This window comes from Plectropomus leopardus, chromosome 23 (assembly GCF_008729295.1).
Source record: "Plectropomus leopardus isolate mb chromosome 23, YSFRI_Pleo_2.0, whole genome shotgun sequence".
Classification (NCBI taxonomy): Eukaryota; Metazoa; Chordata; class Actinopteri; order Perciformes; family Serranidae; genus Plectropomus; species Plectropomus leopardus.
In genome coordinates this window covers 8,433,859-8,447,112 of record NC_056485.1, presented here as the reverse complement: position 1 = coordinate 8,447,112, position 13,254 = coordinate 8,433,859, and the positions used below count along the sequence as shown (strand labels likewise).

Here is a 13,254-nt window from a genome sequence, read left to right as displayed (position 1 = left end):
TTCCTTTGAATACTTTATCACCACAAGAGAAAATCAAGTCAAAGAGATACAAAATAAGGATGTACCCATCGCTGATTGGAACCGTTGGATCTTTGCTTCTATTTTATTCACACACATCCATAAATCTGTCTTTACATGTTCATCCTCCCTTTTTGGATTTCTTGAGCTCTTTTATTTCTATCCATTTGATCTCTTCTCTTTTCCTGCACTATTTCGTCCCCTAACACCCCATTTCCCATCTCTCCTTCTATTCGGCTTCCTCTATTCTTCATGCTTTTCTTAAATAGGAAAGCATTTTTCACTCAAGTGCTCTGTACAGGATGGCTGATTTTGTGCTTTGTGGGAAAAGTAGCCTTTCTATTTCAGTGTATGGCTCCTGCCCTCTCCTGTTGACACAGCTGCTCTTTTACAGAGTTGAACACACTAAGAAAATCACTGCATTTTCAACAGCACTTGAGTTTTGGTTAAAAGTTTGATGCCACTGCAGCATCCTTCAAACTCTGCTGTTCAGCCATTTGCTTCTCTGAGATTTGGGCATCTTGTTGTGGGGAATCTGTATCGACTCTGAAAATGGCACTGAATTGATCTCCGCTAGTCAAAGGAAATTATTCAAGTTGTGCCTCAAGTGACCAAAATGCCCATAGCGTGAGGACTATCTCAGCCTCCTGCTGTCCACCTTTCACTGCGTCACTCAAGTTGCTGACCTTGTCTCAGCCCTAGGGTAATCATTTATTCATCTGTCCCTCAAACGCAGCATTCCTCCATCCTCGCTGTTCTGTGTTGATTGTGTTTGGTTCATTTATATTGCATGGTAATGGTGGAGGGGGAGTTTGTCGCTCTGTTGACACATTTCATAGCTCAGCTGCGCGGCTAAATGGCATAGGAAGGCAGGCAAAAAGAGGCGGGGAGCAGAGATGGGGAACAGATAGAGGGATGAGAGAAAGGAGAGTGAGATGGATATGAGGATGATAAGAGGGGGAGAAGCTGTTCTTAAAGCAGGGAGGGTAAGGATGTGGGGAAAATGTACATTATTTTAAGATGAATGGTATGTGGGAAGGAAGAATCGAGTGATGCAGGGGGAGCTGAAGAGAAAATACATGGAGTGGAGACGAGGAAGAAAGTCCTTGAAGTGGAAAGGTCACAAGCTATTCCTTGGCTCCTCTCAGATGATTTATAGTGAAAGCAGCTACTTTCACACTGAAAAGTAATGCACCCTGAAAGTGAGAATGCCACATAATGGGGATGTTATCTCAATAGCTTACATCTTTTGGGCCTGCATCCCCAAATCAGGTGTGAATCTGAAATGTATGCCACTGATTTGAATATAGCTATAAAAACAAAATTGTCAGATAAATGTTTCATCTGAATGTGGTGATTTATCAGGTTAATGTTAAAATAAAACATTTGGTGCGATCACTGGGCCACATAAACTGTTAATGAAATAAAACAACTATCCCTAGGGGATTAATTAATGGACTTAAATTCAATTGAAATAAATCTGCGTGTGCAACACAACCATTTATTTCTCTCCCTCGCTCAGAAGCGACAGACAGATGATTTGTTTGATTGGAAAGCCACCAGTGCAACTCAAATCCAATCACATCCAAGGAGTCAAAAAGCGCTGTGTTAAGTCACCAGGCAGCAATGGCAGTATTTTATTCACAGCGTCCGTGACAAGGGGAGAAACGGTAAGAAACTAGAGGGTCTCTACGAAATTTATAGTTTCCCAATTGCAGTAAATTTGAAATGACGACAATATTATTGATCAGCTTCCATGGTTGGCTCGAACACACTTGCTCAGCCAGAGGTTGCAGATTTCTGACAGGATGCTGAAGGAGTGCACATCATGTACTTGTTTTTTTTTTAACTTCTCTGCACTGTTGAAGAATTAATTTCCCTTTCATTCTCCCCTCAAGCAGTATCCTCCCACGGTTAGCAGAGTCTAGGCTACAGACCAAACATAACCCAGCCATAGCCATCGAGGCCCCAAGGCTTTTTAAGTGCTGTGCTCTGCTGAGGTCAAAAACGCCATTATCACCATTATCTTTAACACATGGTTTGATTTGTTTTCACTCTGACAAATTGCTGTTTTATTCTTATTAAACCTTGTTTTAACTAATGTGCCATTTTTATTGATTCAAACTGCTTTTCATTACCATTTAATTATTTGTAAGGCACTTTGTGACACTGTTAAGGCCCATAAAAGCTAATAGAGAATCAGCAAAAAGAAACACATTAAAGGAGGGGGGGCAGAGGATAGGAAGGAGAAAAAAGTGATAGACGATGAAGAGGTGGGTGTACAGTCTAGGGTGAAGGGCAAAAGAACCTGACAGCGAGAAGCATCCAGGGATCAGACCTCATCAGCGAGAAAGACATTTGTCGAGAGCAGATGAGAAATGGCACGTATGGGGTGCAGGTATACAGTGCGTGTGGATGTACACACAGAGCACTCATATGTAGACAAATGTGTCCTCTGAAGTGTAAACACTGTCAAGGAAATCACTGGTCCTCACACACAAAGCACATGGAAACACAATCTCCATAGCCATTACCATAATAAACATTTAACTAGATACACCTCCACGTGGTTGTATGCCTCCATGCACCAGTCAAGTTGCACTTACTGTTTATATCCATGTCTGTGAAAACATGGACGTTGCACAAATATCTTCCCCCCAGCCACACAAAAGATCTATTCAATCACAATTTCAAGGTGGGCACGCAAGGCTCTTGAGTTCTGGTAGAAACAGTTCATTCCTGAGTCCAAGTGGACATTTGTGCAAAATGTGAAGAAACTAACTTGAGGACATCTTCAGATATTGCACTCAGGAAAAATTAGACCAATCCAAGGTCACAGTGACCTTGACCTTTGGACTAATCTAATCAACTCATCCTTGAGTCTACTCGAATATTTGTGACAAATTTTGAAAAAAAAAAAATTCTTCAAGGTTTTCTTGAGATATTGTGTTTACAACAATGAGACAAATGAGGCCACGGGGACATTGACCTTTGACTTATGATGACCAAAAGGTAATCAGGTCATCGTTGAGTCAAAGTGAATGTTTGTGTCAAATTTGAAAAAAATCCTCAAGGTGTTCTTGAGATATCGCATTCAGAAGAATGTGCCCTATGAATGTGGACAACTTGAAAACATAATGTCTCTGCCTCGGCTATCGCTGGCATGGAGGTACAAAGATGCTGAAGATAAATAAATCTAGAAACTAAATAGAACTAAATGTACATCCCTCTCATGGAGAGATACAGATGAACATTCAGTCATGCAAAAATACACACACACACACAGGAAAATAATGTCATACCACTTACAGACCTCATATGTATGTTCATAATTGCAGTGCAACTACATGGATCAATGTGACAGACTTATAATTCCAGCGCTGGTTGATCTCTGCAGCTATGACTGTGAACACATGTGTACACACACTTGGATGGAGACATTCTATTATCTCCCATTGCCACAAAGCTCAGGTAACTGCTATTTTTGATATCAACACTGAGTGAAATGACCGTTATGGATGTGAAACAGATGCTCGTACTATAAATCCCACTGAAAATCAACCCTCCACACTCAGCTCTTTACATGGTCAGTTCACTGCTCTCCTTTGCTGGTTTGTGTGGTTGATACACCACCATACAAAACCAAGCTCTCAAATGTGGATGTATGCTGCACAGAGCATGTACGTGTGGCAAGAAAGAGGACTTCAACATGATGCCATTTTTCTTTGGAACCCAAGTGAAAACAACATATGGACTAAAACTGCTTACATTTTGCATGATTATTAGAAGAGAGAATTATGTTGCAGAATTAATCTTCGAAGCAAAGAGCTTATTGTTTCCAGTTGGGACCTGGCATTTTATCACTCAATGTTGAAACTGGACTTAGTTAAGAGGAAGAATATGCCAAGAATATTCAATGCACCAGCTAAGTGGTATAGATAAATTTAAGTGGAGAAACTGTTATTTTCTTGGTTCTTTTTGTTCTTTTTACTGGAAACCACAAAGTGTGTTTAGTAAGATAAAATCAGGAATTGACCAAGTGGCTGTTGACATCCAAAAACAGTCAGCCAGTTACTGTGAGAAAGCCCAGGGGACAGGACAAACAGCCCATCATTTGGAGCACAGTTTGAAATTTTGCACTAAAAGGAGCTGTATGCAACATTCTTAGTATTAATATGGCAGCAAACCACTGTGTGCCATGTAAAGATAAAGTGGATTAACGGCATCCTGTGCAGAGAATAAAGTCACAGTCCCTCTGTGTGTGTTTTAATTAAAGCTTCTCTGTTCTTTGTTACGGTAGCCAATACGGGAGCTCGTGCATGCAAGTGCATGCAAGTCCCTGTGTTTGTATCCTGGCGAGCTAATCGCTGCCGCTCGACACTGCACTCATACGGCAGTTACCGCTGATAACTGCTTCCCGGCCCATGGTGGCGGTGCAACAACGTTCATGGCAACTTAATGCTCACCCTCCGATCCCACCCCTTCCACCTTAACACCGTTAGCTCTGTCAGCTCTGTTGACATTGTTAGCACTGTTAGCTGGGCAATCACAGCTCAGACTCCGAGTCTGAGCTGTGTGATTTGTAGCAGTGACTTGGGACACAAAAAAAGATGGGTCACATGTTTGGCATGCCACAGCAATAATAACTAACTGTATGAAGTATCAAGGTTTGATTAGTATGAGTCGACTTTCTGCTCCTTGTTGGGAAAAACTACTTTCAAGTACACCTGTATTTACATGAAATCAACTCAGCTTGCAGACTTTCTCTACACTTACAAGTGACATTTCAAAAAGGAGAAACTGCTCTGCTGTCTGCATGTGGTCTCCCAGACCATAGATTGGTTACGGCTTCTAGTCATTTTAAAATGAATCCTACCTCAATCCTCCCAGTGTCTGGTTGGAAGCCTCTGGCCGGGTCTTCAGTCGTCACTCTACACTGTATGGCACAGCCGTTCACCCTGATCTTATCTTGTTTCAGGGACAGTTCTGGCAAACTGCGGCCTTCACACACATGCAGCTGGGCATGCACCAGGTCCACACTGTTAAAGAGAGAGAGGCGATGACATGAATAAATTGATTGAAGGCCTGAATATGGTGTGAATAACCTTTAATTTCTTGATGTCACTGTGGAGAAAATCTTTTCTGCTTTTACCAAGGTTTTTAAAAAAATCAGTAAGGTTGTTTATTTAATATAAACATCTTTAGCTATTCTTGGCCTCAAATCAGAATAGGCAGTATGTGGATTTTTTTATTTGAACAAATGAATCAGTTATGCGTGACAAGAAAAGCAATCCCTCATGGATTCCTCTTAATGACAAAAACAAAGCAGATTAAAACAAAAGAAACTTTAGTTAGAAATTGATGCTTCCAAAACTGTAGTCACTGGGGAAGGACGCAGGATATGGAAAATCCAGTTTTATGTATGTAAACAACTAATTAGCAACATAACTTTCATTTGATTAGAGATTAAAAGGTGCCATCAAGAGTATCTTAATCAGCTAGGTCCAAGGATATGTAGATGCACTAATTCAAAGGCAGGTGGACCAGTGTTTTTGGGTCTTAAACAGTAACATTTTTTAAATTGCAAGTCTCTGCTTGCATGGACAAATGTACATACTTAGGGCACTGTACAGTAAAGAAGCCCAGGCTCAAGCAGTGACTAATGCAAAACTGCTTCACACTAAGTCACTGTGATATGACAAATAAGTCAAGATTGTTTGAGAAAGTAAACCTCTGCTTATGTAGTATATACTGTACTGATATGCTCATTATCAGTAACTACAAAGCATTACACTGTGATGTAAACCCTGGCTAAAAAACTAAAAAGTGTTGCTGGGGGCTTAATTTAAGTCCTCAAGAAAATTTAGCCAAATAAAAATGAGTTTTTATATAAATACATGGCACAGCAACACACAAACACACCGACTCTAACATGCACACTGCCTACATGTACAGTGCGTTTTATTCACTTATATTTAACAATGTTTTTTTGGGTTTTTTTGCCCCCGCACACACACATCGGAGTGCATTATGCAGATTTTTATTCAGCAATTACCCAATATTAGACAGAATTTAAATGTGAGAGGGACAGAGAGAAGTTATTTTCTTCCATTTCCATGAGTCGTAACCCTTAACACCAATTTTGGCTCATCTGTATGCATTTATTTAAATGTAAAGCTCAAATGAGACTTGATGGGTTAAGCTTCATGACCTTGCACAGTCTATCGTACAGCCAAAATGTATAAAAGTATTTTGTCATCGTTGTTTTCTGGACACATTTTAAATGCAGCAGTAGACGGACACAGAGGGCGGGGACACATAGCTCTCTAACGGCTGTGTCCCCACATCCGATCTGCTGCCAAACATAAACACACTCAGACAACCTGGAAGCCTCGCCGCCTTGAAGGGTGAATGAGAGACAGAAGGCGCGCACATTAGCAAACAGGCTCAGATTTTGGACACCGTCTTGGCTTCCGTCTCCTTAATGTCTCAATTAGATGGTATTCACATTCTGGCCAAACAGAAGGACAATTATGCATCAGCCTGGTGTGAAATGTGTTGGTGGAATAAGCAGATCCAATCTTGATAACTTGGATTGGTGCTAACGTCATGTTTTTGTTACAGTTTCATGAATATGTTGGGATTTTTGGAATGAGACAGTTCCGCTCGCATCCTTAAATAATAAAAGGACATGATGAAATGAATAACTTCATGAGCTATGACCTCAACAGAAGTTATGGAAATGATTCTCCGTTTCCCAGTGCTTTATCGTTTAATTAGGATACCAGTTTGCTTCCAGACTCAGATTTACGAGCGCTTTTATGGTCTCTGCATGAAAAAATGCATTTTTTTGCCTTCCCTACTCTCTTGTTTGAAATGTACTGTTGCCAAGTGCAAAATGTTTGAAAATTAAGTGACCTAGAAGTTTCAGCTTAATCATTTACTCTGACTATCTTTTTGATTATTTTTATTCATCAATTCTTGAGTGAATTCCAACTTAAACAAAGACAATAATAATGACTACTAAAGTTGAAATATGATTTTAAAAAAAAATGTTTGTTCAATAATAACTTCTCAGTTTATTCATTAGCCCAAGCACTTTTTAGAGCATTTGCACATTCATTTAAAGTGGGACAAATGATAAGAGCAACAACCAGGCAAGTTTACATCCATGTCTGTCCAGACTAATATAGGCAGTGAAGACTTCACAGAAATGTAATATAAGAGGTGTATTTTTTGACGAATGGAAGTTAAAACTATACTGACATGTGTGACTCCAGTGAGCTAGACATGCTGTCTTCCCTTAAAGACGATTTTTACAGGAGTACAGAGGACTGATGGAGAGCTTTCACACATGGTGCAACAACAATAACCTGAAGCTTAATGTCAGAATTGTAGCCGTGACACTTGACAGTGCTTCAAATATAAATGTTCCTGCATAAAACCTACAAATTCTAAAACATGGATGCTTCACACACATTTTAACGCATCAGCACAGAAGATCAATACAGTCAGCAGTCAGTTTAAGGGTGGGCACCTAAGACCAATACAATATCAGACCAGGTGTCTCTCTTTCTGTTGATGAGTTTACAGCGCTGAATAATGGGCAGAAAAGAGATTTATGCAGAATATTATGATCTCACTGTGATGTTGAACTTTGACCTTTTGGATGTAAAATGTCACTTAATCTTATCCTATTAGATGTTTGTGTGAAATTTTGTCATAATTAAGTTATGAATTCTTGCATAATGGCCAAAAACAAATCTTACATCTAATCACTTTAACCTAAAGTCAAAGAGGACATTTGTGACTTGAGGAAAAAAATTCCTCGAGGTGTTTTTGTAATATCACCTTCACAAGAAATTTGACAGACAAGGTCACAGTGACCCTGAACCCTCAAAATGTTCCTGAAATATTGCGCTCACAAGAATGGGATAGACAGACAGATGGACGGATAAACACACAGACAGAGGGATGGACAACTCAAAAACACAATGCCTGTAGTCACGATTATCCCTGACGCGGTGGCGTATAAATGTCAGACTAAAAATTGTGTGTGCAATTTGTCAGGATTGGAGTTGGAGTTTTGGCCATAAATATGTTTTGTGAGGTCACATTGACATTTGACCACCTAAAGTTATCAGTTTATGGAAGTGGAAGTTTGTGTCAAATTCTAGGAAATTCCCTCAAGGCCTTCATGAGATATCGTCTTCACTAGAATGAGACAGATGAGGTCAAAGTGACCATTCACCACCACAGTCTTAAAAAAAAAAACAAAAAAAAAAACAAGTGGATGTTCTTGCCAAATGTGAAGAAATTCACAGCCATTCCTGAAATACTGCATTCACAAGAATGGTATGGACAGACGGAGAGACAGATGGACAACAATCAGAAACTTAATGCTTCCAGCCATGTCTAATGTTGGCCCTTTAAGTATCCAAATTTGAAAACACCAACTTGAGGAGGTATATTAGTATTCTAATGGCTCCCTTTTCACAGAAATGGAAGTCCTTTAATAGTATGCAGTTACACACATTTCAGTGGCAAACAAGACCAACTGAACATTTCCTGAGTCGAGAGTCAAACACTTAGCATCCAAGCATGGACTTTATATATATATATTACATATAAATCAAGTTTGGCCTAGTTTTTTGCCCCCCCACCCATGTAATTCTTCTACTTTGAAAACATAAGGCAACACTGATTGAATGAGGACCCCTGAGGGTTTATAGAATTCATTGTATACTAATTTGACTCAGACAAATTAAAGAGCCTGCAGCAACATCTGTCCCTCAGTGCAGCCAGTTACAGAATAAAAGTCCCTTGTATCATTAGCAAGTTCCACAATAAGACCGAGCTACACAGGAAGAGGATGAGGGTGATGTGCCTACAGCGAAAAAAGGCGATAGGAAATGCACTACAGCACATGTACACACACTCAATGTGATGATGCTCACACTCAGTGTGATAAATGCCGCTGGTTGGAACAGTTGGCAAAACTCTGTGTTTGGGAACATAGAGGATTAACCAAAGACAGTGATGAGGATTGACCCGAAACATCTGTACAGAGCCAGAGTCAGGCAATATCGCCATCAGTGCAGATATTTCTTCATACAATGAATTGGACACTGAAGTAGAGACTCAAATAAGTCACTATATAAGATAAGATAAGATAAGATAAGATAAGATAAGATAAGATAAGATAAGATAATCCTTTATTAGTCCCACAGTGGGGAAATTTCCAACATTGCAGCAGCAAAGGGATAGCAAAGTAGCAAGATAACTGTGCAAAATAAACTATATTAATAAATAAGTACAAAAACGTGCAGGATGAAGATGAAGGAAAAAACCATGGAAACTAATAACCACTTAGTTATACACATCTAATGGTCCTTGATAGCATGTGCTATTTTATATTATATGATGAAATACATAAACAAGTATGGAGCTTCTGACAAGACTAGATCAGGCTGGATGTATACGTTGTGTACGAAACATTAGATGCAAAGGTACACAGGACTGAATGATTGTCTTTGATATTACTTTCCTGCTTATAATTTTATTTGTATACCACCAGATTGTATTTCAATTGCCAAACCTTTTTTTTCATTATCCGCTTATGTTCTTTTACACTCTTGCAACAAAGATGTAATTACATGTCATGCCGATAAAATAAGATGAAATTGAAAAATTCATGGTGTGTACAGAGTTATTAAAGTAAACCATTAAAGTCAAAAGTAAATGTTTTTTGTACGAATTTTTCATTTCATTTCATCTGATGTACTTACTGGTGAAAGAGGATATAGGGCAGCACAGGTAGGGTAAAACTCAAAGGAATTAATCATCGATTAAAAATGTAGAAGTGAGAAGCAGTTTTATTTGATTCGAGAGGCAAACTGATATTTTATTGTTTAGATTTCTAACACGCATTCATAAATGATGACTTGTAACTGAGAAAGACATTTTTGCAGCAAGCAACTGAATTGACAATGAGATAAAAATACCAAAAACAGAAAACTTAAGTTTTATTGAATTTCCTATTAAATTAATCTTTTGTGGATGTATAGTATGTCCAGCAAATGGTTCCAAAAGCTTATTTTTTACGGTTATATTTTCATTTTTTATTAAGTTAATAATCAATACATGTCCCCTGAGCACAAAAAGTGTGAAAAATACAATTCTTTACTATGAAAGCGATTATGGGAAAAGGACAAAAAGAGAGTTTGATTTTGAAGAAGCGGCGTGGAAGTTCAATTCCAGACTCATTCCAAAGTTTTGTATTTATCCATGATCAAAACTAATCTTGACAAAAGTTATTTCACCTGCTTACTCACAAATCTAATCTTAAAGTTGTTTGCCCCGACTTCCTCAGACTCTCTCCATATTGTGCATTTACCCTATCATGTAAGAATCCATCAAGCACTGTGCACACTGCAGACTACACATGGCAGTTTAATTATATTTTGCCTAAAGCCTCCAGCAACCAAGAAGTCCTCCTGAGCTGCAACACTACCTGGCCCACGGTTTGCTGTGTCAATTAGTTGTTGAAAATGTGATTAAACTGAAATTTATTTAGGCATATGCAGCATGTAAGCACAACATAAACTGAAATAATAAGGTCTTAAAACTAGATTTTGTTTCGGAACCCATCTACAGTACAGAGCCTCAAGATTACAATTTTGTACTAATGCAGAACGTGCCTAAAGGCCCGGGTCATTTCGGGTGATATTGAGGTTTAGTACTGCATATTTCCCAGAATAAGCAAATAATCACATTACAACAAGCCAAATGGAATAAAGTAGAAAATTTGACTCCTTTTTTCCAGTATGCTAGGAGACCAGAAAAGACTGTGGTAAGTTCTAGCTTTGGTTTTTTGTCAGCAAAGATATTAAAAAGTGTCATTAGAACTGTTTGCTAATGTTTCATGTTAATCGAGTTTCAGTTACAGTTTACATCCATGTCTGTCTTGACTCACATGTAGCCATGACAGTTAACAAGGCTTCAGATTTCTGCAATAAGCTATATTTTCTAAAACGTGAATGCTTCATAAATATCTTCAACCCCGCAGCACGGAAGATCTAAGCATAGTTTCAAGATGGTTACCCACCATTTGTGTCACTAACAGTATCTGACTGAATATCTCCCCTTCTGTTCCTGAGTTATTGCATTAAACGGGCCAAAAAGGTATTTTTGAAGAGCATTATGACGTCACAGTGAAGCTGACCTTTTGGATATAAAATAGTCAATACATAATTTTATCATATTAGCTATTTGTATTAAATTTTGTTATAGCGTATGAATTCTTGAGTTATGGTCAAAAACATGTTTTGTGTGGTCACCGTGACTTGAACCTGCGACCCTTTGCTGCATGACAACCCCCTCTCTCCTCCTTTTGATGCTAAATCTGTCCATCAATAAAGGCATAAAAAGCCCCAAAAATATTCTTAAATAAATAAATATATATATATTTGTAGCATCCATTCTTTGCCTTCAACTTTTTGTTAATGTCTCTGGTCATTGTCTTGGCTCACTTTGAGGTTCTAGTGTCAGAGGTGTGAATGTATTCTTTTCTAAAAATTATAATAAATGTTTTAAGACGCCAAGGCTTATACTGCATGTCTACTTTCCTTCCTGGCTTCTCTGAATGTTGTGCCTTGGCCTTTCTTTGGGCTTCTGAATAGCTGCCAAGTTTAGATTTGATCTCAGACTATTTAAAAGAACAATGGAAACCCCCCACAGGTGTCATAGAATATATTCCTACTCACTCAATCTCTTCTTTGAAATTCTGTCAGCACCTTTACCTCAAAGCCAAATACATCATTTTGCATTTGGTCCTCCTGTTTATGCAGCAACCTTGCTTAAGGCTTCCGATATGCTTGTAAATATCTTACATTTGCGCTCCGATGAAATCGCCAACCTGCTCAGAGATACATGTATTAGACAGCAGAACCACATGGAGGCTCAAATTATTTACAGCCCAGCGCTGGCTACATTCCCATAAGTATTATATTAGCCAGATTTTATAGCAGCACCTGAGAAGTATTTTGTGGGATAAGCAGTGTAAATCTTTCCCTTTCCAAGTGACACGTATTTTATATAGGGGTAAAATATATCACCATGGACGCTGCAGACGGCTGAAACTAAAGAGTCTGGGGCATTAAGTATATGCACACACCTCTGCACACCATCCTATATTTCATCTTATATGGCTGAGCACAAACTTCTCTTTGGTAATTTTAAAATTAGTTTAAAAAAAGTGTTTAAATGTCAGAGTCTGTCTTCAGTTGGCTTCATGTTTTTGAGGAAAGGCCTGGTCAAAAAAATAACACTAAAGCTCTAAAGCACCACTTTAAGGACATAAAGTCAATAACTCCCATGGTCTTGACAAAATTCTAAATTTAAGTTTAACAGTTTTTCCACTAAGTTGCCTCAAAGATGAGAAAAACCCTTTCATCTCCAGTCCAGGGTCAATGCCTTGCACACATCGTTTATCCTCTGATGCTAATGTTTTAACTGAGTTAAATCAAATCCTAACAGTCGAACATAGTCAAACCTGACTGAACATTTTGTTGCAACACATTATGACATCAATATTAAAGGGACAGTTCAGATTTTTTGAACTGGGGTTGTATGGGATACTTATCCATTGACAGTATGTTAAAAACAGTAGATGTAAGTCAGAACATCCCCAGTTTGAAGAGGCAGCCTGGAGTCCGACATGGAAGCTAAGCAATCTAGTGTTGTGGAGGGGTCAGCAACAAAACGTATTTTAACCACCTAAAAAAGTCCCATATGAAGAAATATAAGGAATAAGTGTATGACAAATGAGTTGAGTTTTTTATATGAGAAGAAATTTAACTTAAACTTCAGCTTATTCAGTATTGAAATGTTGCTGGCCTAGCTTGGCCAATTTACTAAAACCTATGTCGTAATTAAACAACATGCATAACTCCTGGCACAATTTAATTGGTGCCAATATACCATCATCAAAAGAAGCCGTATACTCCCATATGACAAAAAAGTTGGATATGCATTTCAAAGGAAGACTTTACATTCCCCCTTTAAAGAGAGGACCATCACAGAATTACTGCAGGTCATCTCCAAAGTCAAGAGTGCGATGAACGTTTCATTAAAATGTAATTCTATTAAAATGAGTTATCTGAGTTATGCATGCGGTTAGATTGCCAGGGTTGAGGAGATCAGAGCAGAGGATGTATAATCTGCTGACCTATGGCA

The 13,254-nt window shown here is 38.6% G+C and overlaps 1 protein-coding gene across 2 annotated transcripts in view; it reads right to left on the bottom strand.

Moving 5' to 3' along the window:
- The window catches only part of pcxb (pyruvate carboxylase b), a 350,229-nt gene that overhangs the window by 235,790 nt on the left and 101,185 nt on the right, over positions 1-13,254 (bottom strand). For both annotated transcript variants that reach the window (XM_042512173.1, XM_042512174.1), the window contains exon 11: positions 4,895-5,057. In XM_042512173.1, the coding sequence (XP_042368107.1) occupies positions 4,895-5,057 (163 nt within the window). The remainder of the gene's footprint in view (positions 1-4,894; positions 5,058-13,254) is intronic.